General features: G+C 40.1%; 1 protein-coding gene across 2 annotated transcripts in view; it reads right to left on the bottom strand.

Moving 5' to 3' along the window:
* Positions 1-18,483: 18,483 nt before the first annotated feature.
* NID1 (nidogen 1) overlaps positions 18,484-24,611 on the bottom strand; it is an 85,005-nt gene continuing 78,877 nt past the window's right edge. For both annotated transcript variants that reach the window (XM_035281512.3, XM_078357289.1), the window contains 5 exons: positions 23,863-24,034; positions 23,132-23,289; positions 22,454-22,577; positions 21,637-21,749; positions 18,484-20,632 (listed from right to left, as the gene is read on the bottom strand). In XM_035281512.3, coding sequence (XP_035137403.2) covers positions 20,511-20,632; positions 21,637-21,749; positions 22,454-22,577; positions 23,132-23,289; positions 23,863-24,034 — 689 coding nt within the window. In that variant the 3' untranslated portion in view covers positions 18,484-20,510. The remainder of the gene's footprint in view (positions 20,633-21,636; positions 21,750-22,453; positions 22,578-23,131; positions 23,290-23,862; positions 24,035-24,611) is intronic.

The raw sequence follows: 24,611 nt of genomic DNA, 5'->3' as shown, positions 1-24,611 counted from the left end.
GTGGTCCCCGGACCAGCAACCTCAGCATCACCCTGGAACTAGTTAGAAATGGACTTTCTCAGGTCCCAACCCAAACCTACTGAATAGTGCCTTTGGGAATGGATCCCAGAAATCTGTGATTAAACATACACGCTATCTAGGAGGTTCTGATGCAGGCCAAAGTTCGAAAACCGTTGAATGGGAAGATGTCTAAATTCCTGCTAGGAATTTGCCTAGGTTTGATGCTCCATTTCAGTACAACATCTGGTAATTTCGTGACCAGCAATTGGTAGAGTGGGCGCAACTCATCTTCTCTCTCTCTCTTTTTTTTTAATTTGAGACGGAGTCTTGTTCTGTTGCCCAGGTTGCACTGCAGTAGTGCAGTGGCATGATCTTGACTCACCGCAACCTCCATCCCCTGGGTTCAAGTGATTCTCCTGCCTCAGCCTTCCAAGTAGCTGGGTCTACAGGCACAAGCCACCATGCCCAGCTAATTTTCATGGTTTTGTTTTTTGAGATGGAGTTTCGCTCTTGTTACCCAGGCTGGAGTGCAATGGCGCGATCTCGGCTCACCGCAACCTCCGCCTCCTGGGTTCAGGCAATTCTCCTGCCTCCGCCTCCTGAGTAGCTGGGATTACAGGCACGCGCCACCATGCCCAGCTATTTTTTTGTATTTTTAGTAGAGATAGGGTTTCACCATGTTGACCAGGATGGTCTCGATCTCTTGACCTCTGGGGATCCATCCACGTTGGCCTCCCAAAGTGCTGGGATTACAGGCATGAGCTACCACACCCAGCCTCATCTATTTCTATGCTGCCCACCGTGTCCTGCTGAAGGGCTGACCCCTGGGCCTGGTAATTTTGGACTGTCAGTAGTTTGGAATGGGCGTGTCACTACTGCCCTCTGGAACCAGGTCTTGGTTACTGACTGCAGCAACCAGACAGGAGCCCTGCAAACAAAACCCTCAGTTAAGGGAAGAAATCCGTCTTCTCCTTTTTAATAATAACCTCATGTTTGAGGTTAATAAGTGGAGGTTCTTTAAAGGGCACACAATTGAGGCCCCACAGTCTGCTGGCTGCTTTCCCGTGAGAACTTCCAACAGGGCTGTGGTTCCCTGTTTCTAGAGAAGGGATGAAAAACCAGGGCTGGAATGCGCATTATAAATGACAACGTAGGCCAAGCATGGTGGTTCACATCTGCAATCCCAGCACTTAGAGAGGCCGAGGTGGGAGGATTGCTTGAGCCCAGGAGTTTGAGACCAGCCTGGGCACCATGGTGAAACCATTTCTCTACTAAAAATACAAAATTAGCTGGGCATGGTGACGCATGCTCCTGTTTAGAGCTCTTAGAGGCCAGCACATCTGAGCACAGACCAAGGGCCCTGGGTGGAGGGGAGCACAGCCTTGTTCTCTGTTCCCAGAGCTTCCTCACCAAGAGCAAGGCTGGAAAGCCCCAGAGAAGGTGAAGGAAATGTATTCAGCAGGAAGCAGGAGCTGCTGTGAACAGCCACCTGGTTTGCTAAGAGATTCACGTACTTTAGAATGGGACTGGTAAGTCCATGGTGCTCCTGTAGCCTCCTTATCAGGGACAACGACAGGACCATGAGCAGACCCCGAGCCGGCCAGACTGGAGGGCGTGGGCTGGAAATGAAGGTCCCGCCAGACTGACCTGCTGCACGTCTCTGCTCTCGACTCTATGTGTCCCAGGGCACAGAGAGGACCCTTGATGTGCAAATATTTGATGCTAGTGATCACAGCAGCGGCATGTTACTGTGAATATCCTCATGTGTTTCTAGGCCAGATACTAGCTGGCAGGAGCTGCTTGCTCTAACAGACTTATTTATTTATTTATTTATTTATTTTTAAAATGGAGTCTTGCTCAGCCACCCAGGCTGGAGTGTAGTGGCACGATCTCAGCTCACTGCAATCACCGTCCCCTGGGTTCAAGTGATTCTTCCTTCTCAGCCTCCTGAGTAGCTGGGATTACAGGCACCCACCATCATGCCCAGCTAATTTCTGTATTTTAGCAGAGACGGGGTTTTGCCATGTTGGCCAGGTGGGTCTTGAACTCCTGACCTCAGGTGATCTGCCCACCTCAGCCTCCCAAAGCGCTAGGATTACAGGCATGAACTGCTGCACCTTGCCCAGACTTTCTTTTTTGAACTATTTTATGCTGACAGAAAAAATTGCGCAGGAAATACAGACAGTTCTCCATATACTCCTTAACCTCTATTATTATCTTGCATTTGTGTGGTATATATTTTGAAATCAATGAGCCCATATTGATATATTATTATTAACTAATGTCCATAGTTTACATTAGGGTTCCCCTTGGTGTAACATATTCTAAGGCTTTAGACAAATGTGTCACACACAGCCTGTAGCCATCATTGTAGTGTGACACAGGATAGTTTCACTGCCCGAAAGATCCCCTCTGCTCCACTAGTCATCTCTTCCGCACCCCACCTCACCCCAAAGCCACATATCATGTTTTTACTGTCTCTGTAGTTTTGCTTTCCCAGTGTCCTACAGTGAAATTATATAATACGTAGCCTTTTCAGATTAGTTTCTTCCGCTTCGTGATGTGCATGTAAGTTTCTTCCATGTTTTTGCAGAGCTTGATAGCTCATTCTGTCTTAGTCCTGAATAATAGGCTATTGTCTGGGTGTTCCATAGTGTGTTCCACGGTTTGTGAATGGAGGCATTCACCCACTTAAAGACATCTTGGTTGTGTCCAGGTTTTGGTAATCATGAATAAAGCTGCTAGAAACATCTGCGTGCAGGTTTTTGTGTAGATGTAAGTTTTTAACTCATTTGAGTAAATACCAAGGAGCATGATTGCTGGATCTTATGGTGAGACTGTGTTTAGCTTTGCAAGAAATGATCATGCTGCGCTCCAAAATGGCTGCACCATGTTGCATTCCCATCAGCAAGGAATGAGAGCTTCTGTGGCTCCCATCCTCACCAGCATGTGCTCAGGGTTCGGTTTCTCAGCATGTTTGACATTCTCAGCGTTTTGAATTTGAGCGGTTCTAACAGGTGTGCGGTTATATCTCATTGTTGACTTAACTCATGATTCCCTAATGACTTCTGATGTTAAGCCTCCTTACCTATGCTTATTTGCCATCTGTAGATCTCTTTTGGTGAGGTATCTGCTCAGATCTTTTGCTCATTTGCTCATTTTCTAATCAGGCCATCTCTTTTCTTATTGCTGGGTATAAGTGTTCTTTGTATGTTTTGGACATCCGTCATCAGATATGTGTTTGCAAATATTTTCTCCTGGCCTGTGGCTTGTCTCACAGGCTGCTATGCATTTGGACGTTTAGGAGGGCCAGTGAGGACAACACCAGTGTCTCCCACGGCATGCCTGTGTGTGTGCAGAGGAATACACTCACTGGAAAGCAGACTGAGAGGTGAGGCCACAGCTGGGCAGTGGGAGAGAGTTCAGGCTGGAGGAACGTTGGTTTTGGATGGAAATACGTCAGCCTCCATTGCTTTAGCTCCATCTGTTCATTCATCCAACCAATATTTATGAAGTGCCTGCTATGTACCCAGTGTGATTTTAGGTAGCAGGAAAGCAAAGATCAGTGAGAAGAGATCCCACCTTCAAAACACTCACAGGCCGGTTTGGGAGGTGGTCATTTCAATACAGTGTGAAAACACCCCACTCTCCAGTGTGGGCAATATAGGGAGACCCTGTCTCTATAAAAGTTAGGAAAAAGAATAAAAACAGGCATGGTGGCCTGTGCCTGTAGTCCCAGTGACTCAGGAGGACAAGGTAGGAGGACTGTTTGAGCCCAGGAGTTCAAGGCTGTAGTAAGGTATGATCGCGCCACTGCACTCCAGCCTGGGCAACAGAGCGAGACTCCAGCTCAAAATAAAAAGCACTCCAATGGAGGGAAGGGCGGGATGTGGAGGGGACAGAGAAGGTTGTTGGGCAAGGGGCAATCACAGGGAAGGAGAATCAGCGTGAAGATCTCACCTACTCCATGGTCTCCACTAGGAAGTGTTCCATTTTCTGCTGAGCCATTTGCATGGGTGCCCAGGAGAATCCCATTCCCAGAAGGCAAAAGGTGGGGGTGGGGGGCACACCATGCTCTCATTGTTGCAGCCACAGCTTCCTCTTTGTCACTTTCACAGGCTACCTTCATTCCCTAACAGGAACTGCTGCAAGGCCTGCAGCAGCCATGGGCGAGCGACTCTGGAGATGGGGTAAGTGATCCATGCACCCCAGAAGAACAACTTGCAGCCTAGTCTTGGGGCAGCAGCTACACTCAGCCCTGGGGGTGACAGATACAGGTTTGTTCCCTCAGGTGCATGTGTGCGTGTGCTCGTGTGCATCTTCCTCCTCTGCCCTCATTCCTGTAAGGTGCATCCTCAGGAGGATGGAGTTACTCCACAGTCACTACAGTTATGAAGGGGAACCAGGCAACTTCCCATTTTTGAGGTTTCACAATTGGCAATATGGGGAAATCTTACCCCATTGCCACACAACTCGATTATTCCAATGCAAGCTTGTCCAACCCGTGGCCTGTGGTCCACATGTGGCTCAGGACGACTTTGAATGCAGCCCAATGCAAATCCATAAACTTTCTTAAAAGATTATGAGATTTTGTTTTGTGATACATCAGTATTGTTAGTGTTAGTGTATTTTATGTGTGACCAGAGATAATTCTTCTGCTGGTGGGAATGTAATCTAGTATAGCCACTATGGAAAACAGTGTGGAGATTCTTTAAATAATTCAAAGTAGAACTACCAATGGAGCCAACAATCCCACTACTAGGTACCTACCCAGAGGAAAGGAAGTCAGTATCTGAAAAAGATACCTGCACGTGTATGTTTATAAGCAGCACAATTCGCAACTGCAAAATTGTGGCACCAACCCAAATACCAATCAGTCAATGAGTGGATAAAGAAACTGGGGTGCATATATATGACAGAATACTACTCAGCCATAAAAAGGGATGAATTAATGGCATTCACAGTGACCTGGATGAGACTGGAGACGTTATTCTAAGTGAAATAATTCAGGAATGAAAAACCAAACATCATATGTTCTCACTGACATGTAGGAGCTAAGCCATAAGGACACAAAGGCATAAGAATGATCCACTGGACTTTGGGGACTTGGGGGGAAGGGTGGAAAGGGGGTGAGGGATAAAAGACTACAAATGGGGGTACAGTGTGTGCTCCTTGGGTGATGGGTGCACCAAAATCTCACAAACCCCCACTAAAGAGCTTATGTAATCAAATACCCCCTGTACCCCAATAACCTATGAGAAAACCAAAGTGCTTGGGAACAGAGCTGTTTTGGATTTGGAATTTTTTCTTTTTTGAGACACAGCCTCGCTCTGTGGCCCAGGCTGGAATGTGGCTTGATCTCGGCTCACTGCAACTTCCACTTCGCGGGTTCAAGCGATTCTCCTGCCTCAGCCTCCCAAGTAGCTGGGACTTCAGGCGCAAGCCACCATGCCTGGCTAATTTTAATAATTTTATTAGAGATGGGGGGTTTCATCATATGAATCAGACTGGCCTCGAACTCCTGACCGCAGGTGATCCACCTGCCTCTGCCTCCCAAAGTGCTAGGATTACAGGCATGAGACTGTATTAAATCTGGATTTTAAAAATTACCTCTTCAGTGTTTCTCATGCAAAATTTTTTTCTAGCATGTGATAATAAGTAAACTAAAACTATTTTCAGCTTTTCTCAATTAACATTTTGGTAGTATACTTCAGAGTGATGTTATCTGAGTTTAAGTAATTTAAGTATGTTAAATGTGGACCTTTTTTTTTTTTTTTTGAGACGGAGTTTCGCTCTTGTTACCCAGGCTGGAGTATAATGGCACCATCTCGGCTCACCGCAACCTCGGCCTCCTGGGTTCAGGCAATTCTCCTGCCTCAGCCTCCCAAGTAGCTGGGATTACAGGCACGCGCCACCATGCCCAGCTAATTTTTTGTATTTTTAGTAGAGATGGGGTTTCACCATGTTGACCAGGATGGTCTTGATCTCTTGACCTCGTGATTCACCCGCCTCGGCCTCCCAAAGTGCTGGGATTACAGGCTTGAGCCACCGCGCCCGGCCTAAATGTGGACCTTTTACACCACATCACTGAACACACTGGGGAGACGTGCTTTTTTGGAAAACTCAAAGGTGCTAGCTCCCTGATTCAAAGAAATGTTTCTCATGTTTGTTCATTCTAGTTTATATTTTCATTTAAAATCCTTTAGGTTAAGTTTAAGCTTTTTAAAAGTTAGTTTTGAGAATTGAGACACAATACTAATACTGTAGGAACTGGTGAGGCCTTGACTTAAAACTTTCTTTGTACTGGAATTTCCTAAGTGGATTTTGGATTAAAAAAAAAAATGGAATATTTGCGTTATATTCACCAGTTGAGCATCCCTGATCCAAAAATCAGAAATCCAAAATGTGCCAATGATCATTACGACCTTTGAACACCATGATGGCACTTGAAGAGTTTTGAATTTTGGAGTATTTCCGATTTTATTATACATTTTGGATGAGGGCTGCTTAACCTGTTTTATCTCTCATGGTGCTGAAGTCGACTGGGGTTCCTGGGCTCCTCTCGTGAGATTTGCAAGGTTGCTGTCAGACAGTGGCTTGGGCTGGAGTCACAAAGGAAGGTCTCTTTGTTTGTACGTCTAGTGATTGATGTCTGCGGTAGGCTGAGGCTACAGCTGGAGCTGCCACCCCAGGCACAGGGACTCTTCATGTGGCCTGAGCTTCCTCCTATCACAGAACTGGAGAGAGAGAATCCCACAAAGACCGGGGAGAAGCTGTTTCCCCTTGTAAGACTCAGCCTCAGAAGCCACATGTCACCCCCTCTGCTATAGTCATAGGCCCATCCAGATTCAAGGAGAGGGGACAAAGGCCCTAGTTGTTGATGAGAGGAATGTTAACATCACTTCGACACACCATTGTAAGAAAGTGGGATGGGAGATTGTGTTGAGGCCATTTTGGAAAATACCATCTGCCGCAGGGTGGAGCCTGGACAGTCTTGGCCTCTTGACTTCTTGGCTCGTTCTTTTATTCTAATTCACACTGAACTGGAATTGACTACATGGAGATTAAGACCTTCTGTATGTCCTCAAATCCTCTAGAACAAAAAACTAACCAAAAAAAAAAAAAAAAAAAAACCCTTGGGAAATATTATTTACAAAATAGATGACAAAGGGTTAATTAGCTTTAAAATGTAAAGGACCCTTATAAATCAGTAAGATTCTCCCAATTAGGAAAAAGAACTGAGGATAAGTGGCTAGTGTGCGTTTCAAAAGTTTATCAGAACTTAAAGAATGTAATTATTTTTCTTTTTACAGACAGAGTCTCACTACATTGCCCAGGCTGGGCCTCAAACTCCTGGCTTCAACAAATTCTTCCATGTTCGCCTCCCAAAGTGCTGGGATTACAGGTGTGAGTCACCACAGCCAGTCAAGAATGTAAATTTTAATAAACAGGCTGGGCACGGTGGCTCATGCCTGTAATCTTAGCACTTTGGGAGGCCAAGGCAGGTGGATTGTCTGAGCTCAGGAGTTCAAGACCAGCCTCAGCAACATGGTGAAACCCCGTCTCTACTAAAAATACAAAAAATTAGCCAGGCATGATGGTGGTTATGATAGTAATCCCAGCTACTCAGGAGGCTGAGGTAGGAAAATCACTTGAACCCAGGAGGGGAGGCTGCAGTGAGCCGAGATTGCACCACTGCACCCCAGCCTGGGCAACAGAGTGAGACTCCATCTCCTAAATACATAAATACACCACCTATGTAATTAGCAAAAATGAAAACATTGACTATGCAAAGGCAAAAATATAGGAAAATGGGCCCTCTCAAACACTCCTGCTGGTGGGAGTATAAACTGGTACAAACTTTCTGTAAGGCAGTTGGGCAGTATCGATTGAAAGTCTTAAATTTTTAAATAATTGTGAGTTGAAGTTTATCCTAGAGATATTAATAAGGACACTGATATTAGTATGAGGGTGCTTATTGTTATTTACCACGTCAAAAAACACACAGAAACACCCTAACTGTTCATCAATGAATGAGTTCATCAAAGTTTACTGTCCATTTATATAATAGAGTATAATAGTACTATGTAGTTAGAAGTCATATGCACATTTATATAATAGAGTATAATACCACTATGTAGTTAGAAGTCATGTTCATGTGCACATTTATATAATAGAGTGTAATAGTACTATGTAGTTAGAAGTCATGTTCATATGCACATTTGTATAATAGAGTATAATACCACTATGTAGTTAGAAGTCATGTTCATATGCACATTTATATAATAGAGTGTAATACCACTATGTAGTTAGAAGTCATGTTCATATGCACATTTATATAATAGAGTATAATACCACTATGTAGTTAGAAGTCATGTTCATATGCACATTTGTATAATAGAGTATAATACCACTATGTAGTTAGAAGTCATGTTCATATGCACATTTATATAATAGAGTGTAATACCACTATGTAGTTAGAAGTCATGTTCATATGCACATTTATATAATAGAGTATAATACCACTATGTAGTTAGAAGTCATGTTCATGTGCACATTTATATAATAGAGTATAATACCACTATGTAGTTAGAAGTCATGTTCATATGCACATTTGTATAATAGAGTATAATACCACTATGTAGTTAAAAGTAATGTTCATATGCACATTTGTATAATAGAGTATAATACCACTATGTAGTTAAAAGTAATGTTCATATGCACATTTGTATAATAGAGTATAATACCACTATGTAGTTAGAAGTCATGTTCATGTGCACATTTATATAATAGAGTATAATACCACTATGTAGTTAAAAGTAATGTTCATATGCACATTTGTATAATAGAGTATAATAGTACTATGTAGTTAGAAGTCATGTTCATATGCACATTTGTATAATAGAGTATAATACCACTATGTAGTTAAAAGTAATGTTCATATGCACATTTGTATAATAGAGTATAATACCACTATGTAGTTAAAAGTAATGTTCATATGCACATTTGTATAATAGAGTATATTACCACTATGTAGTTAGAAGTCATGTTCATGTGCACATTTATATAATAGAGTATAATACCACTATGTAGTTAAAAGTAATGTTCATATGCACATTTGTATAATAGAGTATAATAGTACTATGTAGTTAGAAGTCATGTTCATATGCACATTTGTATAATAGAGTATAATACCACTATGTAGTTAAAAGTAATGTTCATATGCACATTTGTATAATAGAGTATAATACCACTATGTAGTTAAAAGTAATGTTCATATGCACATTTGTATAATAGAGTATAATAGTACTATGTAGTTAGAAGTCATGTTCATATGCACATTTGTATAATAGAGTATAATACCACTATGTAGTTAAAAGTAATGTTCATATGCACATTTGTATAATAGAGTATAATACCACTATGTAGTTAGAAGTCATGTTCATGTGCACATTTATATAATAGAGTATAATACCACTATGTAGTTAGAAGTCATGTTCATATGCACATTTGTATAATAGAGTATAATACCACTATGTAGTTAGAAGTTATGTTCATGTGCACATTTATATAATAGAGTATAATACCACTATGTAGTTAGAAGTCATGTTCATATGCACATTTGTATAATAGAGTATAATACCACTATGTAGTTAGAAGTCATGTTCATGTGCACATTTATATAATAGAGTATAATACCACTATGTAGTTAGAAGTCATGTTCATATGCACATTTGTATAATAGAGTATAATACCACTATGTAGTTAGAAGTCATGTTCATATGCACATTTGTATAATAGAGTATAATACCACTATGTAGTTAGAAGTCATGTTCATATGCACATTTGTATAATAGAGTGTAATACCACTATGTAGTTAGAAGTCATGTTCATATGCACATTTGTATAATAGAGTATAATACCACTATGTAGTTAAAAGTAATGTTCATATGCACATTTGTATAATAGAGTATAATACCACTATGTAGTTAGAAGTCATGTTCATGTGCACATTTATATAATAGAGTATAATACCACTATGTAGTTAGAAGTCATGTTCATATGCACATTTATATAATAGAGTGTAATACCACTATGTAGTTAGAAGTCATGTTCATGTGCACATTTATATAATAGAGTATAATACCACTATGTAGTTAGAAGTCATGTTCATATGCACATTTGTATAATAGAGTATAATACCACTATGTAGTTAGAAGTCATGTTCATGTGCACATTTATATAATAGAGTATAATACCACTATGTAGTTAGAAGTCATGTTCATATGCACATTTATATAATAGAGTATAATAGTACTATGTAGTTAGAAGTCATGTTCATATGCACATTTATATAATAGAGTATAATACCACTATGTAGTTAGAAGTCATGTTCATATGCACATTTGTATAATAGAGTATAATACCACTATGTAGTTAGAAGTCATGTTCATATGCACATTTGTATAATAGAGTATAATACCACTATGTAGTTAAAAGTAATGTTCATATGCACATTTGTATAATAGAGTATAATACCACTATGTAGTTAGAAGTCATGTTCATATGCACATTTATATAATAGAGTGTAATACCACTATGTAGTTAGAAGTCATGTTCATGTGCACATTTATATAATAGAGTATAATACCACTATGTAGTTAGAAGTCATGTTCATATGCACATTTATATAATAGAGTATAATAGTACTATGTAGTTAGAAGTCATGTTCATATGCACATTTATATAATAGAGTATAATACCACTATGTAGTTAGAAGTCATGTTCATATGCACATTTGTATAATAGAGTATAATACCACTATGTAGTTAAAAGTAATGTTCATATGCACATTTGTATAATAGAGTATAATACCACTATGTAGTTAAAAGTAATGTTCATATGCACATTTGTATAATAGAGTATAATAGTACTATGTAGTTAGAAGTCATGTTCATATGCACATTTGTATAATAGAGTATAATACCACTATGTAGTTAGAAGTCATGTTCATATGCACATTTGTATAATAGAGTATAATACCACTATGTAGTTAGAAGTCATGTTCGTGTGCACATTTATATAATAGAGTATAATACCACTATGTAGTTAGAAGTCATGTTCATATGCACATTTGTATAATAGAGTATAATACCACTATGTAGTTAGAAGTCATGTTCATATGCACATTTATATAATAGAGTATAATACCACTATGTAGTTAGAAGTCATGTTCATATGCACATTTGTATAATAGAGTATAATACCACTATGTAGTTAGAAGTCATGTTCATGTGCACATTTATATAATAGAGTATAATACCACTATGTAGTTAGAAGTCATGTTCATATGCACATTTGTATAATAGAGTATAATACCACTATGTAGTTAAAAGTAATGTTCATATGCACATTTGTATAATAGAGTATAATACCACTATGTAGTTAGAAGTCATGTTCATATGCACATTTGTATAATAGAGTGTAATACCACTATGTAGTTAGAAGTCATGTTCATATGCACATTTGTATAATAGAGTATAATACCACTATGTAGTTAAAAGTAATGTTCATATGCACATTTGTATAATAGAGTATAATACCACTATGTAGTTAGAAGTCATGTTCATATGCACATTTGTATAATAGAGTATAATACCACTATGTAGTTAGAAGTCATGTTCATATGCACATTTGTATAATAGAGTGTAATACCACTATGTAGTTAGAAGTCATGTTCATATGCACATTTGTATAATAGAGTATAATACCACTATGTAGTTAAAAGTAATGTTCATATGCACATTTGTATAATAGAGTATAATACCACTATGTAGTTAGAAGTCATGTTCATATGCACATTTATATAATAGAGTGTAATACCACTATGTAGTTAGAAGTCATGTTCATGTGCACATTTATATAATAGAGTATAATACCACTATGTAGTTAAAAGTAATGTTCATATGCACATTTGTATAATAGAGTATAATACCACTATGTAGTTAGAAGTCATGTTCATATGCACATTTATATAATAGAGTATAATACCACTATGTAGTTAGAAGTCATGTTCATATGCACATTTGTATAATAGAGTATAATACCACTATGTAGTTAGAAGTCATGTTCATATGCACATTTGTATAATAGAGTATAATACCACTATGTAGTTAAAAGTAATGTTCATATGCACATTTGTATAATAGAGTATAATACCACTATGTAGTTAGAAGTCATGTTCATATGCACATTTATATAATAGAGTGTAATACCACTATGTAGTTAGAAGTCATGTTCATGTGCACATTTATATAATAGAGTATAATACCACTATGTAGTTAGAAGTCATGTTCATATGCACATTTATATAATAGAGTATAATAGTACTATGTAGTTAGAAGTCATGTTCATATGCACATTTATATAATAGAGTATAATACCACTATGTAGTTAGAAGTCATGTTCATATGCACATTTGTATAATAGAGTGTAATACCACTATGTAGGTAAAAGTAATGTTCATATGCACATTTGTATAATAGAGTATAATACCACTATGTAGTTAGAAGTCATGTTCATATGCACATTTATATAATAGAGTGTAATACCACTATGTAGTTAGAAGTCATGTTCATGTGCACATTTATATAATAGAGTATAATACCACTATGTAGTTAGAAGTCATGTTCATATGCACATTTATATAATAGAGTATAATAGTACTATGTAGTTAGAAGTCATGTTCATATGCACATTTATATAATAGAGTATAATACCACTATGTAGTTAGAAGTCACGTTCATATGCACATTTGTATAATAGAGTATAATAGTACTATGTAGTTAGAAGTCATGTTCATGTGCACATTTATATAATAGAGTATAATACCACTATGTAGTTAGAAGTCATGTTCATATGCACATTTATATAATAGAGTGTAATACCACTATGTAGTTAGAAGTCATGTTCATGTGCACATTTATATAATAGAGTATAATACCACTATGTAGTTAGAAGTCATGTTCATATGCACATTTATATAATAGAGTATAATAGTACTATGTAGTTAGAAGTCATGTTCATATGCACATTTATATAATAGAGTATAATACCACTATGTAGTTAGAAGTCACGTTCATATGCACATTTGTATAATAGAGTATAATAGTACTATGTAGTTAGAAGTCATGTTCATGTGCACATTTATATAATAGAGTGTAATAGCACTATGTAGTTAGAAGTCATGTTCATGTGCACATTTATATAATAGAGTATAATAGTACTATGTAGTTAGAAGTCATGTTCATATGCACATTTATATAATAGAGTATAATAGTACTATGTAGTTAGAAGTCATGTTCATATGCACATTTATATAATAGAGTATAATACCACTATGTAGTTAGAAGTCATGTTCATATGCACATTTATATAATAGAGTATAATAGTACTATGTAGTTAGAAGTCATGTTCATATGCACATTTATATAATAGAGTATAATAGTACTATGTAGTTAGAAGTCATGTTCATATGCACATTTATATAATAGAGTATAATACCACTATGTAGTTAGAAGTCATGTTCATATGCACATTTATATAATAGAGTATAATAGTACTATGTAGTTAGAAGTCCTGTTCATATGCACATTTATATAATAGAGTATAATAGTACTATGTAGTTAGAAGTCATGTTCATATGCACATTTATATAATAGAGTATAATACCACTATGTAGTTAGAAGTCATGTTCATATGCACATTTATATAATAGAGTGTAATAGTACTATGTAGTTAGAAGTCATGTTCATATGCACATTTATATAATAGAGTATAATACCACTATGTAGTTAGAAGTCATGTTCATATGCACATTTATATAATAGAGTGTAATAGTACTATGTAGTTAGAAGTCATGTTCATATGCACATTTATATAATAGAGTATAATACCACTATGTAGTTAGAAGTCATGTTCATATGCACATTTATATAATAGAGTGTAATAGTACTATGTAGTTAGAAGTCATGTTCATATGCACATTTATATAATAGAGTATAATACCACTATGTAGTTAGAAGTCATGTTCATGTGCACATTTATATAATAGAGTATAATAGTACTATGTAGTTAGAAGTCATGTTCATATGCACATTTATATAATAGAGTGTAATAGTACTATGTAGTTAGAAGTCATGTTCATATGCACATTTATATAATAGAGTATAATACCACTATGTAGTTAGAAGTCATGTTCATATGCACATTTATATAATAGAGTGTAATAGTACTATGTAGTTAGAAGTCATGTTCATATGCACATTTATATAATAGAGTATAATACCACTATGTAGTTAGAAGTCATGTTCATATGCACATTTATATAATAGAGTGTAATAGTACTATGTAGTTAGAAGTCATGTTCATATGCACATTTATATAATAGAGTATAATACCACTATGTAGTTAGAAGTCATGTTCATGTGCACATTTATATAATAGAGTGTAATAGTACTATGTAGTTAGAAGTCATGTTCATATGCACATTTATATAATAGAGTATAATACCTCTATGTAGTTAGAAGTCATGTTCATGTGCACATTTATATAATAGAGTATAATAGTACTATGTAGTTAGAAGTCATGTTCATATGCACATTTATATAATAGAGTATAATACCACTATGTAGTTAGAAGTCATGTTCATATGCACATTTATATAATAGAGTGTAATAGTACTATGTAGTTAGAAGTCATGTTCATATGCACATTTATATAATAGAGTATAATACCACTATGTAGTTAGAAGTCATGTTCATATGCACATTTATATAATAGAGTGTAATAGTACTATGTAGTTAGAAGTCATGTTCATATGCACATTTATATAATAGAGTATAATACCACTATGTAGTTAGAAGTCACGTTCATATGCACATTTATATAATAGAGTATAATACCACTATGTAGTTAGAAGTCATGTTCATGTGCACATTTATATAATAGAGTGTAATAGTACTATGTAGTTAGAAGTCATGTTCATATGCACATTTATATAATAGAGTATAATACCACTATGTAGTTAGAAGTCATGTTCATATGCACATTTATATAATAGAGTGTAATAGTACTATGTAGTTAGAAGTCATGTTCATATGCACATTTATATAATAGAGTATAATACCACTATGTAGTTAGAAGTCATGTTCATGTGCACATTTATATAATAGAGTGTAATAGTACTATGTAGTTAGAAGTCATGTTCATATGCACATTTATATAATAGAGTATAATACCACTATGTAGTTAGAAGTCATGTTCATATGCACATTTATATAATAGAGTGTAATAGTACTATGTAGTTAGAAGTCATGTTCATATGCACATTTATATAATAGAGTATAATACCACTATGTAGTTAGAAGTCACGTTCATATGCACATTTGTATAATAGAGTATAATACCACTATGTAGTTAAAAGTAATGTTCATATGCACATTAAATGGAAACAAAAATACTAAAAAGTATAACATGATCCCATTTTTGTCATATATTTCTTACAAAAATATATGTAACAATATTGTGTGTGTGGGTGTGTGTATTTACAACATTTCTGGGACAAGATTGTATTGATGAGGCTATTACTGAGTAATGAAATTACTGTTATTTACTTTTCTTGTACCTTTATTTTCCAGTTTTCTAAGTATAAATGGGCTGAATACAAATAAATAATAACGTAAGATAAAGTAAAAATAAATTTTTATTTAACGTATTTCTTAAAAAGGGGGGTGAGGAAGGGTATTTAGAATCAACAATCTGGAGCTGGACCCTGCTCTGACTCGTCACCTTTGTGAAGTTACTTCGCCTCCTTAACCCTCAGTTTCCTGCCCTACTCAATGGGCACAGTGCATTCTACTGCATAAGGTTATCAGGAGTTAGCGTTCCCATTTCCCATTTCCATCCAGCTTACAAAAGCGTCTTGCTGCACTCTCTCCTGGGCCTTCTCCCTTCTCTGATCTCCTTAACAAAGTGGTTTGAAGCAATCATTTATCACCACCTGTCATTAATATCTCCTTATTGACCAGCCACCCACTTGCTGGGTGAAGACCATGTCTTATTTGCAAAGGCTCTGCATTTCCTGGAATTAGCCTTTTGTTCTCCACGTAGATTCACTCAGAACCAGGTCCATGAAGAGACGTATGCACTTTTGCATACAGAAAATACACTCAGGAATACTTCCGTGTATTGGTAACTCGGTGTACGATGAATACGATGCTGAGCCCACAGCTGGGGGTCTCCTGTGATGAACGCCTGTAATTGAGTAAGGAGATGACTTTGGGAGGAAAAGTGCTGAATTTGGTGGAAATCTGAATTTAGATGAAGAGGCTCGACCATATTTGGTAAGTTCTTTTGGTAGCAGTTTAGGCAACTGATAGGTATGAAGAAAGCTCTTGAGTGAAACGTTGGGAAGGCCGGAGCATGGCTTCTTTTGGGGAAGTTATCTGGGTGGCCAGGCCTGGGACACGCCTCCTCCCCTCCGCCCCCACGTCTCTCTAGCCCCAAAAACAGGCATTGAGAGGCTCTTACTGCCCTCACGTGGCCTCTTCTGGAACTGCCTATTGAGAAGACCGGCCCAGATTTAAACGGAATCATGGGGCTGGAGGGCACTCAGTCAGGCTGTCATTTAAGCTCCTCTGTTCCCACATAAGCTTATGGCAAGCAGGAAGCCACTCTTAGCCTGTTTCTCAAGGCTTTTTGGCCCTTCCATCTCTTAAGACTCCGTCGTAAGGAATTCTAAATTCTTCTGGCTGCAGCTTTCAGCAGCTCCTGACATCCTGGCCGAAGAGGAGAAAGGGAAAAACAGCAGCCCAACTTGAGAATCAGAGCTGGGCAGTGACACTGCTGGGGAGGGCTCTGGGCCCCGTCTTCGCCTCTTTCCAGACCCGTGGTCTTCAAATGTGCTCGGTAGAACACTCCCTAAAAGAATTGTTGCAAAGCCATGTTTTCCCTGTTAAAAATCAAGTTTAGCGGCTGGGTGTTGTGGCTCACCCCTGTAATCCCAGTACTTTGGAGGCCAAGGTGGGTGGATCACTTTTGGTCAGAAGTTCAAGACCAGCCTGGCCATCATGGTGAAACCCCATCTCTACCAAAAATACAAAAATTAGCTGGGCCTGGTGGCACGTGCCTGTACTCCCAGCTACTTGGGAGGCTGAGGCAGGAGAATGGCTTGAACCAGGACCCGGGAGGCGGAGGTTATAGTGAGCTGAGATTACACCACTGCAGTCCAGCCTGGGCTACAGAGGGAGACTCCATTTCAAAAAAAAAATATATCAAGTTTAGCCTAAAGCGACTCTTACATATTTTAAGTTCAGTCTAAAGGGTGAAGTGTAAACAGTCCTTTCCCCGCTTCACGCTCTCCCCTACCGCTATTTCTGCCTTATCTCTCTGACTTGTCTGCCTTCCTCCTCTGTTTTATTTATTTATTTATATTTTCTTGAGACGGAGTTTTGCTCTTGTTGCCCAGGCTGGAGTGCAATGGCACGATCTCGACTCACTGCAACCTCCACCTCCCAGGTTTAAGCAATTCTCCTGCATCAGCCTCCTGAGTAGCTGGGATTTCAGGGATGTGCCACCACGCCTGGCTAATTTTTTGTATTTTTAGTAGAGACAGGGTTTCTCCCTGTTGGTCAGGCTGGTCTTGAACTCCCAACCTCAGGTGATCCACCTGCCTCAGCCTCCCAAAGTGCTGGGATTACAGGTGTGAGCCTTGGCGCAAGGCCTCCTCCTCTGTTTTTAAGGGCCCACCTGCATAACCCAGGATAATTTCCCCATTTTAACGTCAGCTACTTAGTCATCTAAATCCTATTGGCAAAGTCCCTTCACAGCAGTACTAAATTAGAATCTTGAAATCTTTAGAATTCAGCCAGTCACAACAATTGGCATTTTGCCAACCTTAGGTAACCAGGAGTTTTTGTTTTTGTTTGAATAAGTGATTTTTTTAACAGCTTATTTATTTATTTATTTGACAAGGTCTTGCTCTGTGGGCCAGGCTGGAGTGAAGCAGCATGATCATAGCTCCCTGTAACCTCAAACTCCTGGGCTCAAGCGATCCTCCTGCCTCAGCCTCTTGAGAAGCTGAGACTACAGGAACATGCCACCACGCCCGGCTAATTTTTAAAGGTTTTTTGTAGAGGTGGGGTCTCACTATATTCCCCAAGCTGGTCTCAAATTCCTGGTCCACCCACCTTGCCCTCCCAAAGTGTTGAGACTACAGGCATGAGCCACTGCACCCAGCCTACTCATTTTTCAGTAAATTACAATCCCTAAGTTTTTTGTGGTTGAGGAACGTACCAGCTCTCATAATACTGGGGGAGGAGTTTCTGGGTTCCACAGGTTTTGCAGATTATTAAGTGGCTGTCTTTCTATCATGAATGAGCTTCCCAACATTAAATCTCTTTACTCAAAAAAGACAAAGGAAGATTTTCTTTTTAACAAAAAAAATTTATTTTCCACACTAATATTTGTACAGTTGTAAACTCAAGGAATCATCCAATACTTACACAAATCTGGGGGAACAATTAATAAGCACCTTCAGTGGTTTCCACAGTTTAAGAATTTACCATTAAAAAATTGTAGAATAAATCTAATAAAATGAATAAAATAGTTATAAAAATCATACAAAATCATGATGAACATTTGATATAGAGGGTTTAATATGAAATGATAAATACAAAAGAGAGACTAATTTATGGCATTGGGCTATGGAAAAGACCTACATGGTCCTAAAGTCTTGTGATTCTTGGGGCAGTATTTGCCTCTCAAGACAAACTTCAATTATTAAAGGAAAGACTCTCAATTCAGGTTCCAATGTACTGCAGAAGGAAGTGAGGACAAAGTCAGGAGAAGATGGGGCGGAGGGGCTGAGTGAACTGGGGTTTGAGGAAAAGAGGAGACAGTCTCTTCTTCAAAGAGAGTATCAGGCAAGTTTTCCATATTCTCAAGTATAAGTGGTCTTTGGCAAAATGTACCATTTTCTTTTTGGAGTCACTTAAGAGTTTTTCCGATTGCTATTCTTAAATCCCCTCCCCTACCACTTTCTCCTGGGTTTTAAAATTTCTCTTCTTGATCAATCTCTTTTTTTATGATACTTTCCATTGAATCTTCTCTACTACTTTATCCCATTCTTCACAGACTGAAACTCCTTATGCTGAACTTTTCAATCAAAAATTTCTGTTGTTTTAGGACTCTGGGAAGCAGTTGATAAAAAGGTGACACCAGCTACTGATATGGTCAGGAGATGTTTTCTAAACAGATTGTAGAAATAGAAACATGAAATGTGGCAATGATCTCTTTAATTAGATCACTGAGCAATAAAGGATAAAGACCATCAATAGAAATATTCAATTCAGTCTTTCTGGATTGTGTTGTTAGATGACAGTACATCCAACAAGGGCCACAGATTCAGGGAGAAACCAAGGAGGGATGAGGTCATGGTTAAGTGTAAATTGGTTCTCTAGTGAGGAGGCCAGAGGTGAGGGTCTGTGGTGGGACATCACCTGGTGACAGCCCCATCCTGTGCCTCAGATAGTTCTCCATGAAAAGGAGGGACATTGGTGCCAGCAGTGGAGCTGAAGACAAGTACAGCAACAGAGAATAGAAGCTTGGCTGCAAGCATTTTGGGCAAAGAGGAATAATTAGTCATCTTTTATATAATTTAAGGCACATCAAAACAATCTCCTATTCTGAAATAGCTGACCTACACCTTGAAATTCCTACCATCAGACATTCTTTTGACTTAACCCTTTATCAAATGCCAATATCCTACTCTCAAATACTGGCATTCTATCTGGGAGGGGCTGCTCATTATCATCCACCAAATACCCATATATCTCTAGGACAGGGTAGGTTTTGATCAAAAAGCAGAGAATGAACATTATAATGGGAGTCTTAGACAAGATGATGATGGAGCAGAACTGTGGAGTAAAACTACAGGAGTATAAAGAGGAAATTCAGAGAAACCAAAACAAAAATTAAGGAATGCTAATTCCCTCAACTCCCAACCTTTCCTAGTCAAGCCCTGGCTCTTATGTCAAAGAGCTGACAGGATGGTGGGTGCCTCAAAGTGAGGCTGAGCTCATAAGGCCACAGGGAAGGATGCAATTCAAACTTGGGAAGTTCTGCTCACCACTAGGGAGCTAGGATTGGGAAAAGGTCCTAGGACATTGGGATGGGCACGTAATCCTCACTCTGTGGTATATAAGTCTGTCTGAGGGTTGGGGTAGGGGGTGGAGGGTTCTGTCCTTGTATAGGGGTAGAGACTTTTCCATTTGAGAATCCCAGGAAGCATATTTTGGGGAACAGTGAGGGTAAAGTTGTTGGGGCTCAGGCTAGGCTGGGTCTGGGCCTAGTGGCCACTCAGCCAGAGGACACTTTTCAATCTGGACCAAGTTGCTTCAAGTAGAGTGTCGCTGTGAAATACTTGAAAAGGAAATAAGGCACTCTTATCTTCATTTCCGCTCGATACAGTCAACTCCCAGGGTGTTGTCGGGGCAACGGCATGTCCTGCTCCCTGGTGTGGCCAAGCAGAGGTGGGTGCAGCCGCCATTGTTCACTGAGCAGTAGTTATGGCCTGGAAAAGGCAGAAATCAGTTCAATAGCCCTCTCTGACCTGACTCCATAGCCACTTAAGAGAGTGGCCTTCTTATTGCATGTGACCCCCTTTTTAGTTTCCATGAAGCCACACTAGGAAGGGCTTCAGGAGAATGGGCCACTGTGCTAGACAGTCAGCTGAGCTGATCCATTGTCTGTCTCCTCAGTATTAAACCAGACAGATCAAAACACTGATTCCCAACTTGGGGGCTAGTCTGATTTTCTAGTAAGGCTATTAAATAGATCTCAGGGGAGTTCTTCAGCTCTGACTATAACATGGGGTTGGAATTTTAAAGTACAAAGTTCTCTCTGTGTAGCTTGCACTCCTAGCTTCACACAGACAGGAGAAGAGGAGGGAAGCTGAGAAAGAAAGTGGGTGATGGAAAGGGTCTTCAAGAGGCAGCATAGCATAGACTCCAGGGCCAGGCTGCCTGAACTTGCCCTGTGAGCTGCATGACTTGGAGCAAGTTGCTTCAGTTTTCTTATTTGTGCAATGAATATAATGATAGTACCCACCTCGTAGGGTTGCTATGAGGATTACATGAACTAATGAATACAAAGTATTTAGAACTCTAAGTGGGCTGATCTATGTAAGTTCCTAGCTCACAGTAAGTGCCACACATATGTTTGCAATTATTTATTAATTATTGTTATTGCTGTTAGGCCAAATGGATGGACTTTTAAAGCAGCAGAGATCCTAACATTGTAATATCATAATCTGACTACTTAGAACCCAAAGACCCTATACTTTTATATCCAGCCCAAAACGCCATACTTTTCCTCCTCCTGACAACTTTGTGACCTAATATTTTCTGTTGCTTTAACTGGTTCACCTGCTGATGAAGAGTCTGGATGCAAAGGACTGCATCTCTCTTACGGCATAATCAAGGCTACTAGTGGCCATCTGGGTAGCAGCCAGAGTGTGGGCTCTGAGCCTCTAGGTGCGCCCAGTACCCCAACAGTAAATCAGCACAGGAGAGTTACCTTGGGGACACTGAGACAGGGCCGTGGTGATGCCATACAGCCGGGTCTGCTTGTGGGGATGGAAAGCATCCGTCTCCTTGGAAATCACAAGATCGAGAGCAACCACAGAATTCCTACAAAGCACCAGAGGGCAGAAGGTGAAAACACATCTGATGGCTTGAACTCATATCTACAGGGCCATCTCTTTTGTCACTATGAGGATAAACTGGAGGCCATAAGCGGACATGATGGCGTTGCTTCCTAGACATCCCTTCCTTCTCCTGGGGTGGGTCAAGCCTACATTTTTCTGGCTTTTTACAGGAAGATAAAGACCAGCTAGCTCTCCCCTCCCACTCTAAATCCCAGGCAGGAAATGAGTTTTCTAGACACATGCCCCTGGCCAGTTGTCTTCTTAGTTTAATCCCTTCTTTTGCAGGAAGGGGTGGTCAAGAAGAGGCTGTGGGAATATTGCAGTTTAACAACTATAATGAAGCAGGGACATAAAGTGGACATGAAGCCCACTGGCCACACGACCCTGGGCCAGCTCCTGGGGAAAGAACAGACATGTTGAGGAAGTCCAGGTTTAAAGACTTGAAACCACACAGTCAGGAGCATCTGGGTGATAAATGACACCTCCTGTCCCCTAGGGCCTTGTCCTCCCTCCTTCTTCAGTCCCCCTCTTGCCTCCTGACAACGAGAAGAATGAGGGAGAGGAGACATCTCTAGAGGGGACATTTCTGAAGACTCAACCAAGAGGCCAAATGGGAAGGGCCTGGCCTCCCAGAGACAGTAGGTGGAGGGGCAGGCCCACGAACCCCCACGGCTGCAGCCAACGTACATCTTCCAGTCTGTGTAATACAGATTCTTCCCGAAGCTAGTCACAGCAAAAGGATAGTGGAGCCCTTCGAGAACCCTGCGTCTGCTGGGCTGAATGGGGTTCAGGCATTCTGCCCGCTTGGTGCCTGTATGGAATGGAAACAAGTCATTCATTGTTCATGCAAGAAATGGCCCCTTCGTGCCAAAACAAACAAACAAACAAACAAAAACAAGAGGAATGAGGGCAAGAGTGGGAGAAATTAAGCATTACATTGACAAACCTCAGAGAACACACGGGGTTTGCCCTTAAAAACTGGGAAGTTGTCCCTTCCTCCTGTCTTGCTTCTGCTGAGGAGGCACGAGCCAGGGGAGAGGAATGTAAGTTGTGAATTGCTTGTGGTGCCAGGGTGACTACAGGCTCTGTGCCATGCCACTTACAACACCAGGGTGGCCAACTTTTTCTTAAAGCACCAGAGAGTAAATTATTTCAGGTAGTGCAGGCCAAGAGGCAAAGCCAAGGACAGTACACAGGTACGTATACAGCCATTTAATGTGCCAGTTAAAGACGTCAAAACCATTCATACCTTCTGGCTTATGTAAAAACAGGTGGCTAGTTAGATTTGGCCCCAGGGCCATAGTGTGCCCACCCCTGCCTTAGGAGATTGAGACCCTTCCTGGACAGTGTCCAGCTTTCCATCACCTGCATCCACCCAACAGAGCTGAGATGAGAAGGCATCAAAGGTCAGCCCATTGGGCAAGCCCAGGTCATCCTGCACAAGGATCCTTCGGTTCGTGCCATCCATGTAGGAAGTTTCAATCTTGGGGTTATCTCTGTTCCAGTCTGTCCAGTAAAGGTTCCTAGGGGAGGAAAAGGTGGGGAAAGAAGAAAAGAAATGATGGAGATGCTTGAGAAAAAGTTCATGAAAAGCACTCGGAAAGAATTACAATGAAGAGATTGGCAGGCATGAAAACACAGAACCACTGAGAGGATCGAGAGGGGAGACAACACATTTTCTTCTGCAAAAACACTTGGATTTGGTTTCTCAGGGGTCTCCAGGGTGTTCAGGCTGAGTCTGCCCCGGAAGGCAGCCTCAGGGGTCCATTTATGCCGCCCTGCTGCTCTTCTGGAGTTGATGCAACCTAAGTGCTGATCCACATTGAAGCCAAATGGAAAATATCCAGTTTCTGAGCACGTCAACTTAGAATGTCTCTTAGCAAAAGATTTGAAAGTGAGACATGGTATCAAGGCCACACTGTTCATGTTCTGGCACTGCACCATGGATGTCTACAAGTCACCAACTGTAGACTCTTTCATCCTGCACTCGTTAATTTCAGGAGCGCAATGCTGGCGTTAGAGCCTCACATCTGAGAATCTCTAAAAGGGCAGATGCAAATCAAAGAGTTGCACACACAGATTTACTCAAAGATTACCCTCTCACGGAATCCGTTACGATGCCTCTGGGATTCACCAGGTCGGTCTCAAAGAGCACCCGGCGCTGCGTGCCATCCAGCCTCGCCACTTCTATGCGATCCAGGTTAGAGTCTGTCCAGAAGATGTTGCGGCCAAGGTGATCAAGCGCGATGCCTTCCGGACTTCCAAGATCTAGAAGTAAACATAGAGCTCCTCTAATGTTCTTTTCTAAGCAGTGAGATGAGGTTTTCTGAATACTCAATGTTATTTCACACGGCGTCCAATCCTTGCACTTTGAGAAACCAAATGGGAATGTGAAATGCTCGTGGTTCTTAAGGTAAGCAACCCTCAACGTGACGAATTCAAAAATGCCATTCACTCACTCTGTGGATATCCGTCATGCAGCACATTGGGAACCAGGGCAGTAACAATGACTAAGCCGTGGCCCAGCCTTCCATGAGCCCACAGCCAACCACAACTGAGACCGAGGTCCAGGTCCGGTGGGCGCGAAGGAAAAACCCTGGGCCCAGCCTGGGGAGATGAGGGAGGGATTCCTGGGGGAGGTGACACTGGTTGAAGCTGGCAGCTGAAGGACCAATAGTAGTTTGTCAGACAAGGGTCCTGCATGAGGATTTTCTATGAAGCAGGACTGGCACGCAGGTATAAAGGAAGACGGGACAGTGGCTTGAAGTGAACAGGATGTCACTGCATATGGCTGGAGACTATGGGCGTGGGGAATGGTCAGAGTGAAGGTAGAATGCCGTGTTAA

Source organism: Callithrix jacchus, chromosome 19 (assembly GCF_049354715.1).
Source record: "Callithrix jacchus isolate 240 chromosome 19, calJac240_pri, whole genome shotgun sequence".
NCBI classification, from domain to species: Eukaryota; Metazoa; Chordata; class Mammalia; order Primates; family Cebidae; genus Callithrix; species Callithrix jacchus.
This window is presented reverse-complemented; position numbering and strand designations above follow the sequence as displayed.